The following is a 24512-nucleotide window of genomic DNA, read 5'->3' as shown; positions in this document are numbered from 1 at the left end:
GGTTAATTAAAGACTGTAAATGTGATAATGGTTGTCTGTCTGTATGTGTCAGTCTTGTGATTGATTTGTTGAATGTGTTTTTGTTGCGTAATCCGGCTTTGATCCATTTTGCAAAACATGCATTTTTACGGGAGTCTCTAAATCTCTCCCAATATGAAATATGAATGTGAGTGTGAATGTTTGTTTGTTTGTGTCCTGCAATGGGTGTCCACTCCTGTGATATAACAAAAAGCCAAGGAGTTTAGACAAAAGTAGACTTACAACACAACACAGCAATGTTATCAATTTTCACAAGATGCTCTGTTCCTCTCCAGGTGGTCACGTTGCTCAATGACCTGTACACCTGTTTTGACGCCATCATTGATAACTTTGATGTTTACAAAGTAAGTCCCAGTCTCAGTGCTGAGCTCTAACCATGACTCAATACAATACAAGCGTATGAAATGAATGACGTGTCCTATTTATCCTTGAGGTGGAGACCATTGGTGACGCCTACATGGTGGTGTCAGGTCTGCCGGTGCGCAACGGAAAACTCCACGCCAGAGAGATCGCTGGGATGTCATTGGCATTGTTAGAGCAAGTGAAAACTTTCAAGATCAGACACAGACCTAACGACCAGCTGAGACTCAGGATAGGTATCCACACAGGTGAGACGAAATGTATGGGCAATCTTAATAGATCTCATGGAACACGTCCACTAACAGTGTATGCAATCTGTTGTAAATGTAGTGTAAGACAACTCGTTGAAATCTAAGTTACGCTATAAATGTGTCTGTTGGTGCATGCCTTGCTGTGGCGGATGTTTAAGCTACTTCATTTTCCTACTCAAAGAGTATAAAATAATCACGAATTATATAATGACATGTATCGACAACATTTAGCCTGCTGCAACCAACAACCCATGACACTTGCGGATGACCCACTTTACATTCTGACTCAAGCCTAACATTGAAAGCCTTCTAACTGCTTTTCAGTTCATCCAAAACTGTGGCTTTTTAAAGAACATTCTGACTTTTAGGCAATGAACCACCCAACTTCCATACATTACATGCTAGAGCCTGCTCCAAGTGACACTGTGGCCCAAGCGCATTTTTATCTATCTATCTATCTCACCTCAAAAAGATACACAGCAATGACATCGAAATGGCATTCAGACTAGATAAGTGTGGGCGAATGATATGTAGGCGAGGAAAGATAATCAGAATCGAAGGGATTGATCTACCTGAAGGCCGCATAGCAGATGTGCAGGAAATAAACAAATCCCTTGGAATTCCACAGGCAAATTGCAATCATGAGGAGGCTGCTCAAAGTGCGGCTACGTCCAAATACATAAGGAGGGTGAAGCAGATCACGAATCGTCAGTGGATTGGCAATTATAAGATCCTGAGTTAGCTATCTAGCTAGCTATCTAGCTATAAAAATCATTAGCTGGCTAATTTACGATTCATATCCACTTACCTTATTATGGGCTTATTATTAAGTGTTTTGTCAAACCAAAGTAGGTTAATGGTTTCTGTTCTCTCTTTCTGAGGAATTGCCCCCCCCCCCCTCTGTTAAGGTATGCCCCAATAGCAGGTGGGAGGCGCAGATTACGTGATGTCAGAATAAGGAAATACAGGCACGCTTGAACGCACACTGCTGTCTCACGTCTCTTCATACACAAACAGTTGGTAGTGACACTTTTGACGTGTTCCGAGGAAATTTTTTGTCATTCGCACATTTCGTGAGTCGGTTCATCACACGCACGAGGGCCGATAAAATCTACCTCCGGCCTTTGTTAATGGAACCCTTTTTAACCCTCTGCCCCAAAAATGGACGTCCAGCCAGGACAGAGGGCCGGACCGCTCCGCCCCCGTAACGGACTGCCCAGCTCTGAAAATATGTAATTCTACTTTTATCTTTTAGGTCCAGTCTGTGCAGGAGTGGTCGGGTTGAAAATGCCCAGATACTGTTTATTTGGAGACACTGTCAACACGGCATCCCGAATGGAGTCAAATGGAGAGGGTGAGCGTCAGAATCCTGTTTTGTTTGTTTTTTCTCAGAACTCCTCAAGTGTCGTTGGCTTTTCACACAAATCTCCTACTCGTGACACTTTAGGCCAACTACTTTTTTCTTTCTGCTTGTGGAATAATGTTTCTTAAGCAACTTCAATGAGTCAACTTATTTTAGTAAGGAATTGAAGAGGTTATCTTTGGTTAAGTGTTTCCATTCTGTATGTTTTTTTTATCCTCTGTAATTTTTTTTAAAAGACCCAAGAAACCCACTTCTGATTAATCTTAATGTCTGAGTAAATTTATTATTTTGCTAAATGGGAAAGTCGAGGAAAATGAAAATGGCAAAACCTTGTCACTTTTTAAACCCGACTAACTGATTGTTAAATGCAAAATGAATACACATCACAATCAGTTGAAGCGTCTGCCAACAGCGATTGTGTGATGATTTTTACTGAAGTAACGTGGACATTTAATACTGTTTGCATTTTTATTCAGAAACAATGATGGTGTCTTTTTTGAAAACTCCCAATTTCAGACCCACTTATAAATTAACATTTTTGAGAAGAAAAATCGTGTTTCATAGAAAATACCTCTTCTCATATATCAGCAAAATCTTCTTGAGCAATAACACTTCAGAATGAATCTTGGAAATATTTTTAGTGGTTGCATTGCTGTATACAAACTGTGTATCTGTCTCTCAAAATAACAGTTATTAACCTCACAGTGAACATGTCCAATTTGTGTCCAAATTGTCAATAGTTTGTGTGAGCACTTTTCATCTGGCGCTGGCTTAAACCTTTTAGGCATGGAATCACCAGTACTCTTACTGAAATCCTCTCCAGTGCTTCTTGATGACATTTCAGAGCTGGTGGTGCTTAGACACCTTTCTCCCTCCTCAACCTTCACTCATCCAGGGTGTTGCCAATCTTTTTATACCCAATGTCATCTTTGCAGACAAGAGAGGGAAAAATATTTCTTCAATCCTCAGTGATTTTGAGGCCATGAGTTGCCATGTTGAACACCCAATGACCAGTTGAAGAGAATTGAAGAAATTGGCACGGACACCCAATATTTGCATTCGGGTCGCAGGTGAAATGGAGGCTCGGCACAGCAATCTGAAATGTGGAATTTTTCAACTTTTACCAACCATGAGGTGAAATTAAACGTTTCCTCATCATCCCTTTTGTAATACAAGCCTTTTATACAGTTTCTATTCTTAACCTGCAATGACAGGAACTCATGTTCTCAAAGTGTGATGGGATATCACTGGAGAGAGTCATTGGACGTATTGATTAACTGCTAAGTCGCTTCCTGTGTTCTGCCTCTGCTGGTAAATAATTGATAGCACTTAAAATGGAAGGGCCCTTAGCCAGCGATAAACTGCGGCCTGAAGCCGACGTCAAGATCTGCGTCTCCAATATCTACAATGTGCAGCAAACGCTCAGAATAACACAGACTTGTTTGTGTTTCAGATATCCATGTCAGACAAGCCTGAGCATGACCTCTCAATCTTTTGAAGGTTTTGAACAGAAATGGTTAAGTAGTTTGTTTTTTTTTTAATCATAATAATAATGTGTGTTTTGCAGCTCTGAAGATCCACGTATCCTCAGCTACCAAAGAAGTATTGGATGAGTTTGGCTACTTCGATCTGCAGTTACGAGGCGATGTTGAAATGAAAGTAAGCATTTTATACTGAAACAAACTTGACCAATTTCTTTTGATTTGTTATCCTTTTTTGTAGTCTGATAATCATTCTGTAGTATAATAGTTATTACCATGACGTTCATTGTACAATTTTTGTTTTAATTCCCTTTTAATAGATTGTACATCCACTGTCTGAGTGGCTTTATGGCCTTCTGTCTAAAACAGATGCCGCTTACTTTTGTTTATTGGCCCTCCATAAACAATCAGTGACGTTCGTGGGTGTGCGGATTACATATTTTCTACATTTAATTTTTTTTTTTCACATGCGTCTGGTGCATTGCCAACATGTTTTGATGCCCTTTTAAAAATTTGTGCCGATGGCAGGGAGGGGAGTGGTCCATTGAAAATGCGCTATTAGGGGGTGAAATGTGATCACCGTGATCACCTTAAAAAAAGGAAAGCAAATTGAGGATATAACGTTACCGTCACCCACCCTACGTTCCGCTTGATGAACTTATTGATTTGTGTGTTTCAGGGCAAAGGTAAAATGAGAACCTATTGGCTACTCGGGGAGAAGTCTGATGTGTATGTTATCTGAGAGGTGAAGACGACATCAGAAGATCCGGTGGCCGAGCCACTGCTTTATTTGTTCTTTTGTGTGATTTCCATGCGGAGGAACAAAAACCATACACCAAAAAACAGAGGAAATTCCAGGTATTTTTATGACCTGAATGCTGCAACTACAAAAAAAAAAGAAGAAAAAAAAAAACATGGAGGTGTTTTTTGTATGAAGATATTTTCTGTCCTCAGAGTGAGTAATTTTCACAGAAAATATCTTATTTTTTGTGCTTTCTATATTCAGATTTGTATAATGTGTTTTGAAGTCAATGATGTATTAATATTTCCTTGGATCATCCTTTGGAGACAGTGTTTCTGTACACTGCTGGCAGGCTTTAATAGTGCTTTACAGGACAATGCAAGATTTGTATATATGTATATCCAAGATACTGTAAAATATTTTGTTCAATAAACTCATTAAAATATCCTTCTTTAAGTCTTTATTTCTGAAATAGTGTGATAGTAATAGTTTCGCATTTTAATGTCCTGTATGAATAATCGCCGTGCTCTCTTGAGATCTTTCGGAGTCAAGTCAAGTCAAAATTATTTGTATAGCTCTAAATCACAGAAAGTCTCAAAGGGCTTCACATGGCCACAGTCGACATCCCCCGATCTTAACCCCCCAGGAGGGCAAGGAAAAACTCTAAACCCCATCTGAGGAAAAGTGAGAAACCTTAAGATGAGACCACAGATAGGGGGGGTATCATCCCCCTTCCGGGATGATCAGGCTTGCAATGGATGCCGAGTGGGCAACATTTGGCACATATAATGATGCTATACTTTGAGCCCAATTCTGCGTATTTAGCTGTAGACAGATGAGAGGAAGTGAGGGGGGAAAAAGCCAGTTGGCGGCAAGCATCTGTGTTGCCGTGACATCACTACTCATTAGATGCTCATTATCAGCTGTGGCACTTGGACTCGTCTTTGTGTGTGTGTGTGTGTGTGTGTGTGTGTGTCTTTGCCCTCGTGGGTGTGGGGGTGTGCGTGTGTGTGTGCACGTGTCGCTGCTAGAGACCATCTTTCCCTGCTGCGTAACAGTAATTACCGCCCACTTCCTCATGGTACCCGATGCCTGTCAGAGGCAGCGCATGAGAGAGCATCAGTGAATTTCTCTGCTGAGACATGCGTTTGCCTGTAAACTTCACACAAGTGGCCCTGGCTGTCTGTCATCTTGATATTTGCATCACTTTTCCTCGACGGAAAACATGAACAACCAGTCCACATGGCTTTTTGGTTCACCGGTAACAATCAATCCTGTCTCTTTTATTGACGAGACTATCTTTACGAGTTTGACGTTTGGATTACTTTGTTTCATAAACGTGTTTGTGTGTGGGTGAGTTTTTATGATACTTACAGATTAAAATAAGAGACCACCTCGTCGACCACGTCGTAAAAGCAAGAAGAAGCCATCAAGCATCATTTCAGTGAACAAGGAATTTCAAACTGACTTCAGTGACTTTTTTTCATTGCAAAGTTGGGACACTGGGCTTCCCTGCGAACTCAGAAATAAATCAAACATGCTACGTGCAGTCACTAAAAAGATGATTGTTTATATTTAGGACTGAGATTTAATAACTGTAATTTTACATATTAACCAAGAAATAATACAGAAAATATATTATCTGTAAAATATCCAACTTTTGTAGTAATTATTACGCGAGGAAAAAGTATTTTGGTAATTACTAAACTATGGAATAAATAAAGATTTGGTGGTGGGCCAACAGATAAAAGGATTGGAGGCAGTTGGATGCAAATACGAGGGTCGTATATGAATCATAAAAGTGGAAAAAATTATAATACAGTGCAATGAAAAAGCATTTGTTTCAATTCAGCAACATTAGAGGATTTTCGAGCAGGAACGACATTTTTAAGGTCATGCCACAGGATTTCAATTTGATTCTCGTCCGATTTTTTTAGACATTCCGAAGTTAATTAAATGCCTTGTTTTGGATTGTTTCCCCGCTATAGAACCCAATAGCTCTTCAACATGAGGTCACAAACTAATAGCCGAACATTCATCCTCAGAATGTTCTGCTAAGCAGCAGAATTCATGATTCCAGGTCCTGAATCAGTAAAGCAACCCCGATGATACGCTTCTTCTGAAATGCTGATGTTCTCCCAAAAGTCTTGGGTATCATTCAGACGTTTTTTTTCTTTCTTTTTGGTCAGCAGACATTTTCATGTTGGAATAGATGACATTTTTGCCCAATCTCTGCCTTTTTGGTTGATTCACCAACACTTCCCTTAACTGAGGCGAGGGTGGGCTGCAGTTCTTTAGATGTTGTGCTGGGTTCCTTTGTGACCTCCTGGATGAGTCGTCACTGTACTCTTCAGATAATTTCTGTCGGACGGTCACTCCTGCGTAGGTTTACCACTGTTTCATGTTTTCTCCATTTGTGAATCATACTTTGCTTGATTCCTAATGCTTTAGGAATGGCTTTATAAGCCGTTCCAGACTGGTTCACGTCAATTACAGTGGAATCTCAGTTATGAGTTGAATTTGTTCCATGACCCTTTTCTCCCAATCAAACATGTGCAAACCAAGGCGATGTTTCCTATTGAAATGAATGGAAATGCAATCAATCTGTTCCATAAATGACATTTCCAGGAATGCAATTAATTTGATCCAGTCACAGAATGATGTTAGATGCAATTGAAATCCATCCAGCTGTCCATCAACTCTATCTCTTTGTTGCAGTTCCAGCTGTTGTGAAATGCGCTATGTAAATAAAGTTGTATTGTATCGTATTCCCTGTTCCGGCTGAGGAAAAGCAGCCCATTGCATCCATGATGCTGCACCCACGTTTGATGGTTATGTTTTTCCCCCAAAATGGAGTTCAGTCAAAAGCTTGTTTAAAATATTGAATTGCTCAAAATTCTACTTAACAATTATATGTTAAGCCTTATCTTCAGAGGTAGATTTTTTTTTGGGGGGGGATCAATCATATATATTAAGAATGTAAACATTCAACCTCCACCAATAAAGATTAAGGATGGCAAAATTGTGATGCTGGAATGGATCATTTTAATCAGAACTGATTTCTTTCGATTCATTCAAATGCAGATGTTTCAGATTTTGTTATTAGTTTTCCAAAGTAACATGACACTTAAGAGACACAAATAAAAGGGAGCAAATTGAAAAAGAAATTGATATATTACATGACATCTAAAATGACATGTACAAGCCCTCTCCAAGGCTTTCTGCAGTCTTGTAATTTTCTGACAGACGATTTGCGTACATATAAGCTAAAATTACTTCTTGCCATAGCTACCGCCCACTAATCCTCCCTGAATGCTCCGAAAGGATGAACATCTCCCGGCATTGTCCTGTGATTGACAGAACACATATTATGAGATTCAGTCGTAAAGCCTTGCATGATTTCCCTGTGACATTGATGTGTTGCACAATCTGCATATACTGGAGGTGCACGGCTTTCAAGTGGTTTTCTCAAGCTACTTGTACAAGGATGATTTCAGGTTATTAATTTTTTTTTTTTTTTGCTGTAGGCGGCTTTTGTGTGGCGCATTTTTTTTCAGCTCTTAGGTTTTAGCAATTAGTTTTCACAAAAAGTACACTGTAAAAAATGGGGACTGATATTGACTCAAAAATTGTTTTTTTTTTCACTCAGACATTCTAACTGAATTTCATAAGATTTTTTGGGAGTAAATTATACTTGGTTTTTTTTTTAATTAAAAAAAAAGTCTGCGTTTACTTTTATTTTGTAACAGCCCACAACGTCTAGATATGGAGACGGCCACTCTACTCCTGAACTATGGCTGTGTGACTGTGAGTATTTTGCTGATATCTCTAAAACAGGGGTGTGCAAACTTTTTGATTGGTGGGCCACAATGGGTTCTAAAATTTGACAGAGGGACCAGGTGCAGGTGGATGGAGTGTTTTGGTAACCTCACCTCATCGGAGAAAAAAAAAAAACATTTAATTTTAAATGAAAATGAAAAAAAAACATTACAACAAAATATCTGTTTGACACACCAGAGTATTTAGAAAATAAAACATTAACAAGGTGTATACATTTAATTTTATTTCAAGTTTGACAGGCCGGATTAAAACGTTTAATGGGCCGCATGTGGCCCCCGGGCCATAGTTTGATCACACCTGTTCTAAAAGGTCAAAAACTGCTGTAGGATTCTGAGGTTTCCATCTCACACCTATACTAATGCACGGGAGTAGTAGCATGACACACATGTCGAGTGGCTGTCTCCCAACCTTGAGGTTATGGGTTTGTTCCTTTGTTCCCCTTTGTATGAAATGTGCTTTGTAAAAAAAAAAAATTTGGAGTGAAAAAAACTTTACTAGGATTTTTCAAGTAAATATCACTCCCCATTTATACAGCGTAGCTGATTTAAAACAAACTTCACTTTCTTCAACCATTACGCACGCAGAAAAAAAAAACGCAGTTAACTAAATCGCCGGGTGCAGTTTACCACACTAAAGCAAATCTGTGTCTAATTCATTTTTCTTGCTATACGAGCTTCTCTTTTTTTTTTCCACGGCTCATGAACGCCACCAGATGCACACCTTAGTCCTCAGCCCCAAGAACCAACAATGTATTTTTGACTAAACATTACAACTTTCAAACACTTTAGAACATTTTTATTTTATTTTGTACTGTATTGGGTGTTTTTAGGCCGCAAGAAAAATACTTAAGATGACAATTGTCGCTAACGGACGACTCCTTGTCCAATTAGTTGAGGTTCCATTGAGAAATAAATCACGTTACAAGGTCTACGATGTGGCCAACCATAAAAATGAGTTGTGTTTAGAATATTAAAGGAAAAAAATGTTTGTCAGTGTAGTTTATAAAAATCAGTCACGATAGCTTGACGTCACCAGCAGAAGAATACAAGGATAACCTTACTTTATTTCAAAAACATTCATTTTGACGATGATTAAATGAAGGGGTCGATGTCTTCCCGCTGCTCACCGATGGGTGTGGAAAACTGGGCTGACTTCCTAAAAGGTGTGTTGGGGGACTCTACCGCACTCACACCCTGCAACACAAACCAAGAGAAATGTTGAAATGCTGAAAATGCATCTTGAACCGGATGGGCTGTGGCTTGTGTTCAGAATTGATAGATGCTGCAGAATCTGCAAAAAGGGAATAATTGGGAGGAGAAATCTTCAGCCGGCATCACTAATCATCCTCCTTTTGACCTTGCTGCACAAACACATCTCATTCATGGAGCGACTGCGGTTATTATGTCTCACAAATTGGATGGTACCATTAGTGCTGTGTAAGCCAAAGAAGGGACTACAAGTTTTCACTGATTTTTTTTTTTTGTATAAAACCAAAAATCTAAAAAAAAAATTGTCAATGATAGAAAGCAAAATTAAATCAAAAGGGTATAAGTATATCCCCATGTGACCCACCTGTATCCGCTGGTAATTTTCACTCCAATAGCTGATAGCCTGCTCAGTTTTATAATCATGAAACTGGAAATAGAAGGGACAAAATAAAAAAATATATAGATATACCACAGTCTACAGAGGACAATGATGGTCAAAAATACAACTGACATGTAATCTACGTGCGGAAATTTATAAAGTACTTCAAACATTCTAAATTGATTGAAATGTGAGATTTTTTAACAACTAGAAATTATCGGATATATATATTAAGTCCATCTCTTAACATGTTTTTTTTTTTTTTTACTTCCCGACTCCCTCTAAAAGTATCGTCTCATTTACTAAAAGCAAGTGTGTTAATTAAAGACTAATTTGTTGGCATTGATGGTAGGGGGAAAAAAAAGTTAGAAAAGTTTGGCTCTGGACACAAGTGCTTCAACCCATCTGCTCAACCGGTGGGTAAATAACAGAGCTGGGCACTTGACCCTTTTTTGACGGTCAGTCCCCCACCTTCCGGCCGCTATCTCGGTTTGTTTCCGACCTCGACCCTTCGGCCTTACTCATAAAAATTGTTGGCCTCCATCTTTGTGACACGACGTGTCTTAAAAAATCAAAGTGAAGAATGTGGAACTGGCGTGAATGGATAAAGATAAAGTAGATAACACTCAAATAGTATGTGAAGATACGTACTCGGTTGATTTTAGTAGTTTGGGGTACAAATCCCTCAACTCGAAAATCCCTCTGAGTTGTGGTGCAGAAGTCAGTTTGGGGAAGCGGTGGGTTCCGTTCTGCATTAATCTTCTCTCTGTAAAAAACATCAACATTATGTCGGTTCATTATTGCTAATGTTGCTGTTTTTGACAGGAATGGGACAGAGTTACGTAAAATAAACCAGAGTTTTAGTTTTCCTTGTTTGCATTTGATGTTTCTTCAGTCTGTTTTGCTGAATGAAATCAATCTCAAACAAATTTGATCATTTGCTTCCCAGAAAAGCCTAATTACATCAAATCACTTTAAAGTGAAGGCAAAAAAATGCAAACAGCAATGGCATCTGATTCCCTGAAAAAATATTTCAGATGATTTTGTATCAAAATGACATGCACTGTACGCTGCCATATTGGGCATTTTTGACCGGTTCACATAATCACTCGAACATGTTCTGTTCTGGTCTTGTTTCCTGTTCTATTGTGCGATACAAATGCAGTACAGTGTCCCCAAGTATTGCCATAATTCAGATGGTTTTCCTGACCACAGCAGGTTTCATATTCTTGCTTCGCGAAAAAGGAAAGACATTCATTTTCACATGCATAGCTAACGACATAATCCGCAAGGGGAGATCTTGCAATTCACCTGTACAAATGCAATTTGCGTGCACCACTGTCATGCACAGACCCGTGCGGGTATATTTCTGCTTCTGCAATGTCAAGCCCTCAAGCACTGCGCGCGCTTAGACCAGGTATAAGGAGATCTGCTATGATTGGCAGGGTGTTTCTTCCCACAACGGCGCAGATACCCATTTCTACCAGTGCAAAGTATAGGAAAATAACAAAATAAACAGTTACACTGCACTTTGCGCTAGACATGAAAATAGGACCCTAAATAAATATATTGTCTTTGTGGTATAATTAGTTGACTATAGGTAAAAAAAAAATTACAAATGCTGGTATTCTGTTATATTTATGTTTTCCAAAGCGTCCCAACTTCACCGGAATTGGAGTTGGTACATGACAGCTCATTTTCCAACATTCACTGACAAATGCGTTGCATCTTTGGCTGGTGCTTAGCGATTGAGGTCAATGGATGCCTGAAGATGTCAAAATGACCTCTGCAAAATAATTGAGTTTCAAACTGCCCATTTCCTGCCGTCATGTAAAAAGAGCCATGCCTTCTGGAGTAAGATAATTCTCATCCAAGACAACCCGTCCTGCAAGATATTTTATAATAATATTAATAATTTCATGGCTTCACCACATTCATCCCTTTACCTCAACCCTATTGAGAACCAGTTTGAGCATTCTTAAAATGAAGAGCAATGAAGGTGAATGGCAGTATCCCTAAAACAGCAATCCTCAAATTAAATAAACAGAAACGCTGCATTTCATATCGTAGGCTAAATGAAGGTTCCAGTAAGGGAATTAAGTTATGACAAGAATAACATTTTTCTTTATTGTCATTGTAACAGTGAGAACAAAATTGAAGATGTCAAATTAAAACCTACCTTATTATCTGGGCAATTCTTCTTTCCAAAAGCTCAGACCTGATGCCTGAAGATATGAAAGATGAAGAAATAAAGTGAGTGGCAGTGTAACACGTCAACCATGTGATTGTTGAATTAGGGCAGTCCCTTAGAGTGTGTGGCCTGCCAAAAAAAGAACGACACATACCCCGCAGTCTCACCCCTGGACTCTTTGGTGGGGCAAATGCTGATTTCAGGGTTGTGATACTCTCCATCTTAGCTCCCATGTTCATGGTGAGAATTCCTTTATGTCCATGTCTCAGGATGTGCTCCCTTGTTTGCTTGGAGTTGGATAAAAAAAGACATTTGGGTGAGAAATCAGAAATCAGAAATCAGAAATCCCTTTATTGTCATTGTACTCAAGTGTGCAACGAGATTAGAGAGCTCCCCTCTCCAGTGCAATACAACAATAATTCAGATAAATATATAAATTAGATAAATAAGAGAATAGTTAGTGCAATGGAAAATAATACTGAATAGGGTATATAAAAACACATCACGTTGCTGTTCTGCAAGGTAAGGGCGGTCGTGTGTGTGTGTGTGTGTGTGTGTGTGTGTGTGAGAGATTAGAATGGAAATGGATCTCGGAAAGAAACTGTTTCTCAGTCTATTGGTCCTCGGTTTGATGCATCTGTAGCGCCTGCCAGAGGGCATCAGGTCGAACAGGTGAGAGTTTGGGTGGGTATTGCCTTTGACGATATTGAGAGCCCTGCTGAGGCACTGGGCGGTGTAGATGTCCGACAGTGAGGGGAGAGGGCAGCCAATAATCCTTTGCGCTGTTTTGATCGTCCTCTGGAGCCTCTGGCAGGTGATTTATTTTGCTTTTTGAAATAAATCAGCATTTACAATTTTACAGTTTCATTAATGACCGAACTTAATGCAAAGCAAGGAAAAAAGGCATATGGAGGACAAGCGTGCAGTTGGGGGGGGCACTGTCCGATGATATCGTCCAGGAAGGTGAATCTAAAGTAAATTTTTGTTCTTTTCACGGTTAATCTACATTTATGAACAATAAAATGAAATTAAAAAAATCCAATAGTGTTTTTCGTGTTTTTTTTAAATTTAGTTTCATGCTCATTGACTTGACATGTATTACATGACTTCTGTAATACAATGTAATAATAACACATAACATCATTAAGTACGTTGATATTCCGTACTAGTATGTTGTCATCAAGTGAAGGACCACAGGAAATTATTCAATTTTACTTCATAATAATGTATCATTTTTCATCTATAGCTGCCAGTTACGCCTAGTGACAGACAGAACAATATAGCATAACCTGTAAATCCTCTTTTTGTGATCATTTGTTTGGTGGTGTGTAATATTTTTCCCCAAAGTAAATTATGTGCTAATAAACTGAGCCAAACCTACCGAGTTTCAAGCTTTTAATTTGAAAGGAACATTTGCTTGCGAATGCAGCCATTTACGTCTCCCACGCTAATTTGAATATCATATTTACAGTTTTCAATATAAACATAGGAATGCTTATTATACATTTCGAATTGCATCTGCAATTGTTGCATCATGTGGTGTCCCCCCCCCCCAACTAATGACAAACTCATTTCAGTAATTCCTCCGATTTGTGCACATCATGCCCCCCAAGCCACAACCAGAGAACTCACCTCTTCCGGGGCGTCATTATGTTTACTTACAGCAACTGCGCCGTCCGCCATTTAAGCAAATTTTGAACAATTAAACTGTATAAACCAAGACTTAGATGAACTAGGTGTCAGCTTTCAACCGAGGAAGGGCACTGCATGAAGAAATCGCGTTAATACGACGGAAGTGTCTCCATGGTAACGGTAAACACACAGCACTTTAAACCTTTGCGCAAATGAAGCACGTTACGAGCGAAAGTGACGTCATTTTAATGTCCAGCCATCTATTTTCGAAAGTGTGCCCATTTCGGATTTGCTTGAATTAGGTCTATTTCTATGTACATTTCAAACGACTAAAGTCTGTTTGCTGTAAAACGTAAAACAACCTGCTCGCGTATTCTCCCAAATTGGTCCTGGTGTTCAAAACTAAAGTATATATTTAAATTTGTTATCATTAGCTAATTTTGCATTTTTGTCTTACTCAGTCCACAACGTTAGCAACCCTCTGGGAACACTGGTGTAAAAGTTATGCAAATTACCTCGATCAACAACAACGTGAAAGACTTTTTCTTCTCTGAATGAGCATAATTGTAAGGGCCATTGAATTTAACCAGTGTTATTTGTGTCCCCAGACATAAAATGTGGAATGGATAAAATTAATATATAGTTTTTGTTAAAGGGGAAGTCAACCCAAAAATATTATTTGTGCCTTCACTTCTGAACAAGCTATTCCGATTAATATTACATTTGTGGAATATGAGTTAAGAAGCAAAATCCACCTGTTTTCAGCCTTTAAGGGGTGGGGGATTTTGCCACTTTAATCGACTGAAATGACATCACAATTACACAGGGGTCATCTAATGACCATTAATGGCTCTGATGATGATGTCATTTTTAGTCAACGAAAGTGGCAAAAATGGCCGCCCTCTGAGATGGACAAAAAAAAAAGGGTGGATTTTACTACGGCACTTAACTCATATTCTACAAACACGTTATTTTAATCAGAATGGTGTGTTTTGACTAGTGTGGCTGCACAGAACATATTCTTGCTAACATTTTTTTGGGGGGGGCATGACTTCCCCTTTAAGCAAAATCCTCTGCACGTTGATCTGATACAAATTAATACAATTTAAAAAAGTTAAAATCTAAAAAAAAACTGCAGTATCTGTTGCCAGTCTGTACTTCCTAAAATTGGACTTTACCATCCAATATTATACTTTAAATGCTGTAGCTTTTTTTTTTCCGCAAGCATATTTATAATTAGGCCTACTTCTTTTCACAGCCATACCTTACGGATATACAGAAACAACACAATTAAGTGTCCTGGGGTTTTCCTCAATGCTGTTTCCCGAACACTTTTCCCCCTTAGGTAAAATTTTGAATATTCCACAAGTCACACAGTCCACTGGAAGATACGTTGCATCTTGTGCAGGCCATGGGAAGGCCAAAAGTAATTACTCATTTAGTTTTCTGTATATTTGATGGAATTTCAGCAATTGGAATGGGAAGTGGTGTTGGTGTTGAATATTTTTTGTAATGTTTTGTTTTGATTATTATTATTATTTTTGTTGTGCCAATGACTTATTTATGTATTTTAAGGATTCAGACAGTCATCCTAGGTTTAAAAAAATGATAATTAATGCGGTAGAGTAAAGAATGTCTGACAGTGAAGGAAAAACTCACTCCTGTTGCTTTCAGTCATGTTGCTATTTTCCATTTTAAATTAAAAAGGTGATCTAAAGGATTCATCAATGATCATAAATCATTGTTGATTATTTTTGATCATCTATTAATCGTCGACTAATTGATTGATCGTTGCAACTCTAAAAGACATATAGAATGTTTAAGTTAATTTTGAGAGTAACAGCTAGTTAATTATTTTGATGGAGAAGAGGGAACCTCTTTTGTGTGCAGCGAAGTATTTTTTTTCCTTCTGTGATAATTAATTGATTAATTGACAATGAAGTACATTTCAGAGTCTTTACGTTTTACTTCTATTTCTATGCTTATGTGTGTTATTTACATATTGTTTACTTCAGTGTACTAACTCTGCAGTGTTGACAGTATTTTCTTAAGAATCGATAACCGTTGCAAATAATAGCACCTTTCAGTGTACAATGTCTCGATATACGCCCCTACAAAAATCAAACCACCAAATTAAATATTGCCACGTTAATACATACCCTTCTCAGAGCGAGATAATTATCATTTTGTCTTGCTTTACTCCTCCCTTAATTGGTTTCTTAAGTGACTCTCCGATCCAAGCATACCCACTATTGTGGCCATCAAGCGTATATGGCAGCCACAATTAAAAAGAAGCCCCCCCCCCCAAAAAAAACGAAGTTTCCTCTCTGTGGAGGATGAAGGGTGAATGCTCTTCCTCACATTCCGTCATGTGTCTGCAGAGGAAGATTGCAAGACTCTAGCGAACAGCTTTGTCCCCTGAGGTGCAATTAAGGGAAGCAAAAAAAAAAAAAAATGTGCTCCTGTCATTTGACCACCTGTTAGACATTTAATTACATCCAATCATTGAGCCATCCAATCTTCATTGTAACAGCAAGGTTAAACTTAGGCTCGTGTTTTGCTGTTCCTCTTTTCCAAAGGGCAGCTGTTCTTAAGTCACCACAATAAATGTTTTTTTTTTTATGAATGAATGATCTTAATAACAGACTAATGCACCGAACTCCTGAATTTCCTGAATTGCTTATAATACAACAAATAATGGACAGTATATCCCTTACCACTCAGCAATAGCAGGATGCTTTTTTTCTTGTTCTTAACACTTCCACTGTGTGATTGATACATACTCTCAACTCAAACATTTCCTTAATTGATTTCTAGGACGTATTATTTTTATCATTTAATTTTTTTTCGCTGTATTTGAATGATAAAACAGTGTGCTTTTTGACACAACTATACCAATCCATTTCTCATCACATCTCCTTTGTCTTTATTGAAAGTGATGCAGACCCCGCTAAATATAACACCCTGGTCTTGTTACAGTGGATCCGAGACCAAATGAAAACCGCAGAGCTTGTTGCTGAGACTCTGCAGCAAAGTTTTGACTGTCAGGCAGCCAGTATGTCTGGAACGGGCTGCCAGCTCGGCATGAAAGCCCAGTCAGAACTCTCCAAACTATCAAACTGTGTTTCAGCGGGCTAAACGCTCTTCATAATACAGTCGGTTTCCAGGTGTTGATAGATGGCAGGCATTTTGTAAACTGCGTGGGAGCATAAATTCCTATCAACAGCAATGCAACAAACTCATTAATAGTATAAGATACATGTGTCATGCTTTGACTTAATGCATTTACAGTTTTGTTTTGCTTCTGTTGTATGTACAATTCTACACAGCAATAAATTCATAAAAATGTAGTACACCACCACTACAACATTGTCTGCACAAACTATCCCTAACATATTGTTAACTTTTTGAAATATTACCCTTTTCATGCAGCTCTATGATCCAGCTGTTGTGAAATGCGCTACATAAATAATATTATTATCTTTAAAAAGATATATTTTTAGAGAGTGCAGGTGTACCTAATAGAGCGTCTGATGAATGTATCGCCCATGTCGCCTTCCTCCTCCCGTATTATTTCTTTCTGTGAGCCAACAGCTTATCTAAGTTATTGAAACAAAAAGACAGAATTCTTCCTTCATAAGCTGTTACTTATAGGTCTACTAAGATGTCAGTATGCTTAATCTGGCCTGTGTGGGCAAGGTTGCATGCGATCTGCTCAATAACTGGTCTCCATGGCAACATGAACATCGGCAAAGACTTCGAACCAGTCCCTTACTGTTAGACGGCAGAAAAGAGGAGTGATTCAGACACTTCCCATGGTGGATTATTTTAGACCTACCATTACATTCTATTGGGTTCACAAAATAGCAGACATTTGCTTGTATTCAATAGTCTCGTAGTTACCACAATAGAAACGGTATCATTACCCTTCTGTGACTTTAGGGAAGTAAATGCTAGGAGTACAAGCAAAACTGAAAGTTTTTCTTTCTTTTTGTCGTCATTTCTTTTTTTTTTTTTTTTTTGCGCCCGAAACTCTCTGCTTACTTTTGGTTTCCTTCATTAAATCATTCCATAGCAACGCATCCATGGTCATCTTTCCTCTTCTTGCTTTTCATCTTTCCCCTGACCTTGTACCAGCTCACACCAGCTGCCATTACCGACATGAGCCTCAGATAATTGCTGAGAGCAGTGTTTGGCTTTCATCTTGGCACTCTTAGGAGTTGTGTTGTTTTCCATCATTAGTTGGTTCAACATTCCACGGTGCTCTTCAGGTCTAGCAAGCACCAATGTTTTTTTTCCTCCTCTTTTCCTTTCAGTTTATTTTAGTTATCGCTCACAAGAACACCCCCTTGGTTGTTCAGGCTGCAGAGGAGCACCAACTAACATGGTACTGGCTTTGTAAATTTATTTCAGCTTTTCTTGTCCAGAGATTAGATTTTTTTTTTGCAATAACAATCCGTTCAATCAGTGTGACGTATGGTTTAGGCAGCACTCAAACATTCTGAGTTCTCATTGCTTACGTTGCTTTCTGGGTTTAAAGGGACACTTGGATGAGCTTCACATTTTATTTTTCTTGTCTCACCGTCTACGTCACAGCAGGGAGGCAAGTGAGATAATATTGCTCGCTTTGTCAGTTTTGTCGTCTAAAACAGCAACCGATTGCCACCAAAAGGCAAATGCACATTACTACTCTTGTCCTCTTCATCCCATGAAAATATGATAGCGTTCTGCACAATAGTTTGAATTTATTGACATCAAACGTGATCACCTCCACAAAATCAAAAATACCGTGCCGATCGATTGTCCACTTACACAGGCTGAAGCGGACAAGAACATGAATGTGCACACGAACCCCGGAGATTTACCTACGCTAAAGTCGTGTCAACTCTCAGGAGGGAGATGCTGCTGACAGCGGGGCAGCAGGCACCCAGCAGGTTGGCATGGATCTTTAATTAATTAAACATAAAATCCTCAAGATTAATTCCCAGAATATTCTAATTCATCTTGCCGTCTCTGCCTCCACTCACTGTCTGATAACGTGAAAAGCTGTCGGTCTTTGCTGGCTGGAGCAGGTCGACTCAACCATTTTATGTAAATGGAGATAGGGAGGCCTTGAGAAAGTTTTCTATACAAATAGACAGGCGCCTCAAATCAGAATCAGAATCGTCTTAAAAGTATGTAAACCACACAAGGAATTTGTCCCCGGCAGTATGAGCTACATTAGTACAGTAACAGGTAACTACGAAAAACAAAGACGTGACATATAAATACAGAAAGACTTTCCGTAATGTATTTGGACCATTGTGCAGTGCCACCCCAATGACAGCTGTGCAAAGGTTTGGAGAGTCATAAGAGCAGAGATAAAGTGACCAGTGGTGCAAAACTTATAATACTACGACAGTTGTGCAGATGATGCATAAAATCGTTGCACCATTTATTAAGTGTGAAGTAGCAGTACATGTAATGCAACTTAAGGTGTGCAATTATACAGAAGGTCCTCGAGCTCTTCAATGTGTCACTTCTGGGAAATATTGATCAAACTGCGACATTGAGCCGTGCGGTGATAATAATAAAAATAATTCCCCACAGGAGTGTACAAAGTTGGTAAACATTAGCGAAGTGCCACTATTGAGTTTGAATTAAGTGTTTAGGGAGTTGATGGGAAGTGGTAAAATGCTGTGTGAATGTCTATAGGTTTTGGAGTGTATGGGTCGATAGTGACTATCGGAGGGGTGGAGCTCGAAGAGGTGGTGGCCAGGGTATGGGGGGTCAAGGAGAATTTTTTGAGCTCTTGTCTTGGTTCTTGAAGTGTGCAAGTCCTCAAGAGATTTTCAGAATTGAGAGTCGATGTTGGCCTCCCATTTCTGGTCCTGACAGACTGTAATTCCCAGGAACTTGAAGGTCTTGGCAGTTGACTCTGGGTAGTTGGACAATGCGAGGGGCAGCTGTAGCAAAGGATATTTTCTGGGGTCCACGATCATCTCTACAGTCTTGAGTGTGTTCAGCTCCAAGTTGTGTTGGCTTCAACAGTGCGACAGATGCTCCACTTCTTGTCGGTACGGAGATTCGTCACTGTCTTTGATGAGGCAGATGACTGTGGTGTCGTCTGCAAACTTCAAGAGTTTGTCAGCCGGGTGCGTTGAGGTAGAGTCGTTCGTGTGAAGGGAGAAGAGCAGCAGAGAGAGAACGCATCCGTGAGGGCCCTCGGTGTTGGTGGTGTGTGTTGCTGAGGTTGTCTCCCCAGCACCCCACCACCCACCCCAGCCTCACCTGTTGTGTCCTGTCTGTCAGAAAGCTGCGGCTCCACTGGCACATGGCGGGAGAGACATTGAGCTGGAAAAGCAACAAACTAAAGAGAGACAATACTAGAGCAGTGTAACAATGCTGCCTTCATTAAAATAGTTGTACACTACGGCAAAACACAACCGCATCAATAAACATTTTAAACTGACGGTTTTGTTGAGCTCTTCAATTGGCCGTGTACCTATGTGTACTATTTTGGCCATTGCGCATATATAACATAACTGTTATCCAGCCCAATTAACAACATCAAATGGAATAAAAAAAAATGTTTTGTGCTTGACAGCCCCAATTAAAAATGACTTAAGTGGTCTCCAGTCTTGTGAACATTCTTCGAGGCAGACAGGCAGCTCAACAAAATAACTTTGTCCTCAATGGTAAAAATCAGGAAATTAGCAGAGAAAAACTGAAAGTACAAATCAGTCCTGTCACTTGACCTACTGGTCGGACTCTAATTACATCCAATTATTGATCGAGCCAATCTTCATCCAATACTCCAGGCTCAGCAGAGCTGCAGGCTAATCAGGCATTTGTTGCCGTGATGAAAACCTCAGTGTCCTTCTTTTCCAAACACAGCTGTTTTAGTTACATATCCCACTCCTAATGAAGTTGGGATGTTATGTAAAATATAAATAAAAACAGAAGGCAGTAATTTGCAAATCCCTACCACAATTCACTTGAATACACTTAAAAGACAAGATATTTAATGTTCAAAGCGATGACATTGTTTTTTGCTAATTTTCTCTTATTTGGAATTTGATGCGGCGACCGACTGGTTAGCACGACGGGTTCACAGTGCAGAGGTCACGGGATCGATTCCTTCCTATGTGGAGTTTGCATGTTCTCCCCGTGCCTGCGTGGGTTTCCTCTGGGGACTCCGGTTTCCTCCCTCATTTCAAAAACATGCAGGGCAGGTTGATTGTACACACTAAATTGCACCTAGGTGTGAGTGTGAGCGCGGATGGTTGTTCGTCTACGTGCCCTGCGATTGGCTGAAAAACAGTTCGGGGTATACCCCGCAATGTTCAAATGCCAATATCTGCGATAGAATGGGGGCAATATTACCGCTGATAGCATGGGTAACTTGCACATGCATTTCTGAAGTCATCATTAATGCTTAAAGGTACTATATACAATTTGTTGGGCAACCTTTGCAGCCATACAAGCAAAATCTTTTTCAGAGAGATTCCTTGCTTATTTCAGCATTTTTTTTTTTGACAATGTCAAGCTATATTCGGACTCCTACTGAGAATGCGTGTCTCATTAAGAAGCACAAAATACGACAACGGAGACCCTGAACTGTTGAGCAACTCAAGTTGTGCATCAAGAAACCATGGGAAAGAAGTCCACCTACGAAGTTTTAACAATTACAGTCTTGTTAAAAGGAAAGTTGACAATTTATGGCAAAAACGCAATTAAAATCATTATGATGAACATTAAATATCTTGCCTTTGTCACATATTTTATTAAATCCAGGTTCATTTTAATCTTTAATTTCCCAACCACAAAATACAATTTGGGGAGAAACAAAATTCATATAAATAAAAATTTCACATCGTTCTCTTTGCTATGACTGAGGAAATGATGTAAGAGTAGGAAGCAAAAGCGAAGAGGACACGACGAGAGAGTTGAGATCAGGTTTAATTAACACAGCACACGAGCTGTGTCCGAGCGTCAGTCCAATCGGGCAGGGAGTTGGTAGATTTCCGGGTGGCCGGAAATCCAGCGAGGAGTTGAGGGGATCCGTTTCAGGAGAGTTTAACTAGCTGTGGTAAGGTGAGATAGGCTGGAATCGGAGTGCGTCAGTAACTTTCCGGAGGCACACACCGTGAGAGGGAGAACCAACATCAAGTAAAGGAAATCTGATATTCAAAACACAACAGCACAAGGACTCTAGTGTCCACCAAAGTACCATTGTAAAAGCGGGAATCATCTGGGACTTGCATGCTGGTTTGACTCGCTCTTAAACGGTGTTGGATGCAGATAGCTTGCAGGTGCAAATGGGTGGCCTCCAGACAGAGCCCCTCCCAACCTGAAAAGTAAGGCCACCAAGGACAAAGAAGGTGGAGAACAGAAACTAGTCCCGCCAAAATAAGACCGAGGAACCAAAACGCCACACTGATTGCATATTTTTAAACAGCTCTTGTACCGGATTTCATCAAAATTGACAAATAGATGTCCAAAACAAAAAAATAAATAAATGTACTTTTTGGAGAAAACTAATAATAACATGTTTTCTTTTAGAATGCTTTATCGGTCAAGCTAATATCCAGCAACTCCAAAAATCCCGCAGACCGGTTTCCGGTGTATCAGTTTCCAATTGACAACGTTGGAAAGAAAAGGGCTGTACTTATACTGGATAGAAATTTAAAGGGACACTTGCCTAAGCTCAACATTGGTACTTAGGTTGTTGAGATAAACACAGTGAAAATATTTTTGTGAGTGCCGTCTTACTTTTGTGAGATGTCTTGTCTTCTGCGTGTTTAGTTGTTTCTGTAATTCGTGCTTTTGATCGAGGTCTTCTGAAAATTAGATTGTTTTAAAAATTTTATCTTTGTGTTTTCTCCTTTCAGTACTGGTGGTTGTATATCCCTCCGCCAATTAACAGCTAGAAGAGTGTTTCCCAACCGTTCATGAGCCAAAGCACATATTTTAAATCAAAATAATATCACGACACACTACCAAACAAAAAATCCCAATATACATATATTTTATTATATACATGTATATACATTTTATTACATACCTAAGTGTTGTAATAGCTTGCTGCAAACTTAACTTGAATTAAGGAGAAAAATTGTAGAGATCACAGGTCAGCTTCTAATCATTGGTCATCGAGCATTTTGAAAACTTTCGTTTAAACTCTGATCTTACTTGTCAAATTAAATTGCAGTTTATTTTGGAGGCACGTATAGCGTCAAGACACCATCTTGCAGCCATGATTGATGGAACAGATCTACGCTGGCAGATTTATTGCAATATTCTTGATAAGAATTATCTACAAACTTCACTTTGTCTCTGCCACGTTGACAGGAAGCTGCCAACAAGACAAACACTTCAACAACCATTTTTTTTTTTCATCTCCCGCTAATCCTGTTTGGTCATTGCTTTAAAAATAATCGTGAACAATGAGTAGAAGTGATGATGGTGTGTGAAAGCACAATACACCTATGGGGGGGTTAATCCAACTTCTTTATTATAAAGGTCAGTCATTTTGGATTAAAGTCGTCTTGCTTTCAGCTGCTCAAAGAATTCCCACTGTTTCGTTATCAATGGTCCAAAGTCATCCCCCGCATGACTTTAATGAACTTGTGCAAAGACAACACACTTGAACAGCGGAATAGTCCCACTAAGCCCTGTTTTAATACTTTCGGCTTTTTTTCTGAGCACAACGGGATAACCTACGATGACGTTAAGAACAAAAGCCAACGTGGACAATCGTGTATCCCAAATGGTATAAAAACATCCCGAGATTTTTAAGTCACCACAAGAAAGCGCAACATCTGTCGAGTGATTCGTCCCTGAAGCCAAGCAGTCTCCGAAAAGATCTTCACCATGAGAAAGTCCGTAATGTGCGTCATCTTTGCCGTGGCACTCTTGCTGCACTGTTCCAGTGCGTCGCCCGTGGACCTGGTTGAAGACAGCTCCTTGGAGCAGGATGCATTCACCTCCTTGCTCAGCGAGGAAGTGGCAGAAAACAACCGTGGCGAGGCGGATGCCATCGCCAACGGCAAAACGAGAGGGCAGAGGGTCATCGTTGTTGCCGATCCTAGTCTCTGGCGCGACCTGCGGGTGCTGCACAACGGGCTGCCCCTCTACAAGCGGCGAGCTGATGACAACAACCTGATCATCGAACGTAGAAACACCGGCCAGGATGTGAGCATCCCCATCCTGAGGCGGGACACCATGAGATGCATGGTGGGACGAGTCTACCGGCCATGCTGGGAAGTCTAGGACACTTTCGACAGATCCCCAGCCATTCTTTATTGCCTTGTGCTGAGATGTAGTATATTCCAAAATGATGTGTATCTATCGACTTAATTGCACATTTGAGATTAAAACCAATTGTATTCTGACGTGTGCTTTGCGTCCTGTGTTTTGTATTTATGACTTTTGCTAAATCACCAGAGCTGGCCTCTTGACCCTTTTTTGCTGGCCAGTCCCACGCCCTCCGGCTGCGATCTGGGTAGCCTTCCGACCCTCTGGCCTTATTCATAAAAATTGTCGGCCCCCGAGCCCGTTACGCATTACCCCTCCGACCCCCCCAAAAAAGGATCCATGCATGACGCCGCCGCCGGACAGATGCTAATGACAGAGGTTTATTTGAAGATCAGAAGAAGATTCTTCTTCTTCATCTCATTCTTCTTGCGCAATGCAAGTAAGTCCGCAGTTGGGAGTGACGTGTTGTGAGTATTGTGACAAGCATGCGTGTTCCGTGTGGGTGTGGTATGTGCATGCGTGACAAAGTAGGCGGTAGAGTGGAGAGGTGCATGTGATGAGCGAAGAGGCACTTCTGATGCAATCTGAGACAATTTTTGGCCGCGACCACATCACACGCACGAGGGCCGATTCGTTGGCCAGACTAAAATCCACCTCCGGCCTTGATTAATCCAACCCTTTTTAGAATTTGTCACTCCCCCACTCCAAAAATGGGCATCCGGAGGCCCGGACCTTTCTGCCCCCGGGACGGACTACCCAGCTCTGTAAATCAGACAGTCAAATTGCA

At 40.0% G+C, this 24512-nt stretch overlaps 3 protein-coding genes across 4 annotated transcripts in view; 2 read left to right on the top strand and 1 right to left on the bottom strand.

Moving 5' to 3' along the window:
• Nucleotides 1-4683, top strand: part of npr2 (natriuretic peptide receptor 2) — a 48405-nt gene extending 43722 nt beyond the window's left edge. Inside the window, exons 18-22 of the mRNA XM_088280647.1 lie at nt 315-383; nt 473-647; nt 1906-2004; nt 3581-3672; nt 4174-4683. Coding sequence (XP_088136773.1) covers nt 315-383; nt 473-647; nt 1906-2004; nt 3581-3672; nt 4174-4236 — 498 coding nt within the window. The 3' untranslated portion in view covers nt 4237-4683. The remainder of the gene's footprint in view (nt 1-314; nt 384-472; nt 648-1905; nt 2005-3580; nt 3673-4173) is intronic.
• A 4438-nt stretch (nt 4684-9121) lies between these two features.
• Nucleotides 9122-17120, bottom strand: spag8 (sperm associated antigen 8). Of its 2 annotated transcripts, none has more exons than XM_088282123.1 (6): nt 17005-17120; nt 12009-12141; nt 11843-11888; nt 10315-10429; nt 9649-9711; nt 9122-9269 (listed from the first exon to the last, which is right to left on the bottom strand). In XM_088282123.1, the coding sequence occupies exons 2-6, from the start codon at nt 12091-12093 to the stop codon at nt 9168-9170; spliced, it is 411 nt and encodes a 136-aa protein (XP_088138249.1). In that variant the 5' UTR covers nt 12094-12141; nt 17005-17120; the 3' UTR covers nt 9122-9167. The 2 variants fall into 2 exon arrangements, with proteins under 2 accessions (XP_088138249.1, XP_088138248.1); XM_088282122.1 differs by lacking the exon at nt 17005-17120 and adding an exon at nt 13487-13644.
• Nucleotides 17121-23266: 6146 nt separating this feature from the next.
• pmchl (pro-melanin-concentrating hormone, like) lies at nt 23267-23862 on the top strand. Its single transcript, XM_088281559.1, has one exon. It carries the CDS (start codon nt 23342-23344, stop codon nt 23738-23740), a length of 399 nt encoding a protein of 132 aa, XP_088137685.1. The 5' UTR covers nt 23267-23341; the 3' UTR covers nt 23741-23862.
• The last annotated feature ends 650 nt before the right edge of the window (nt 23863-24512 follow it).

This window comes from Idiotropiscis lumnitzeri, chromosome 18 (genome assembly GCF_059441095.1).
Source record: "Idiotropiscis lumnitzeri isolate Australia: NSW breed Sydney's pygmy pipehorse chromosome 18, RoL_Ilum_1.0, whole genome shotgun sequence".
Taxonomy (NCBI): domain Eukaryota; kingdom Metazoa; phylum Chordata; class Actinopteri; order Syngnathiformes; family Syngnathidae; genus Idiotropiscis; species Idiotropiscis lumnitzeri.
The sequence above is the reverse complement of the archived record's forward strand: the minus strand, read 5'-3'. Positions and strand labels throughout refer to the sequence as shown.

What these genes read in the sequence shown, in the direction of transcription:
- pmchl (XM_088281559.1), top strand. Translation starts at nt 23,342, where the DNA reads ATGAGAAAGTCCGTAATGTGCGTCATCTTTGCCGTGGCACTCTTGCTG.
- spag8 (XM_088282122.1), bottom strand. Translation starts at nt 13,537, where the DNA reads ATGGCGGACGGCGCAGTTGCTGTAAGTAAACATAATGACGCCCCGGAA. An exon ending in AAACTACTAAAATCAACCGA is followed by an intron (nt 9,712 to 10,314) that starts GTACGTATCTTC and finishes TTCTATTTCCAG; the next exon opens with TTTCATGATTATAAAACTGA. An exon ending in AAAATTACCAGCGGATACAG is followed by an intron (nt 9,270 to 9,648) that starts GTGGGTCACATG and finishes TTTGTGTTGCAG; the next exon opens with GGTGTGAGTGCGGTAGAGTC.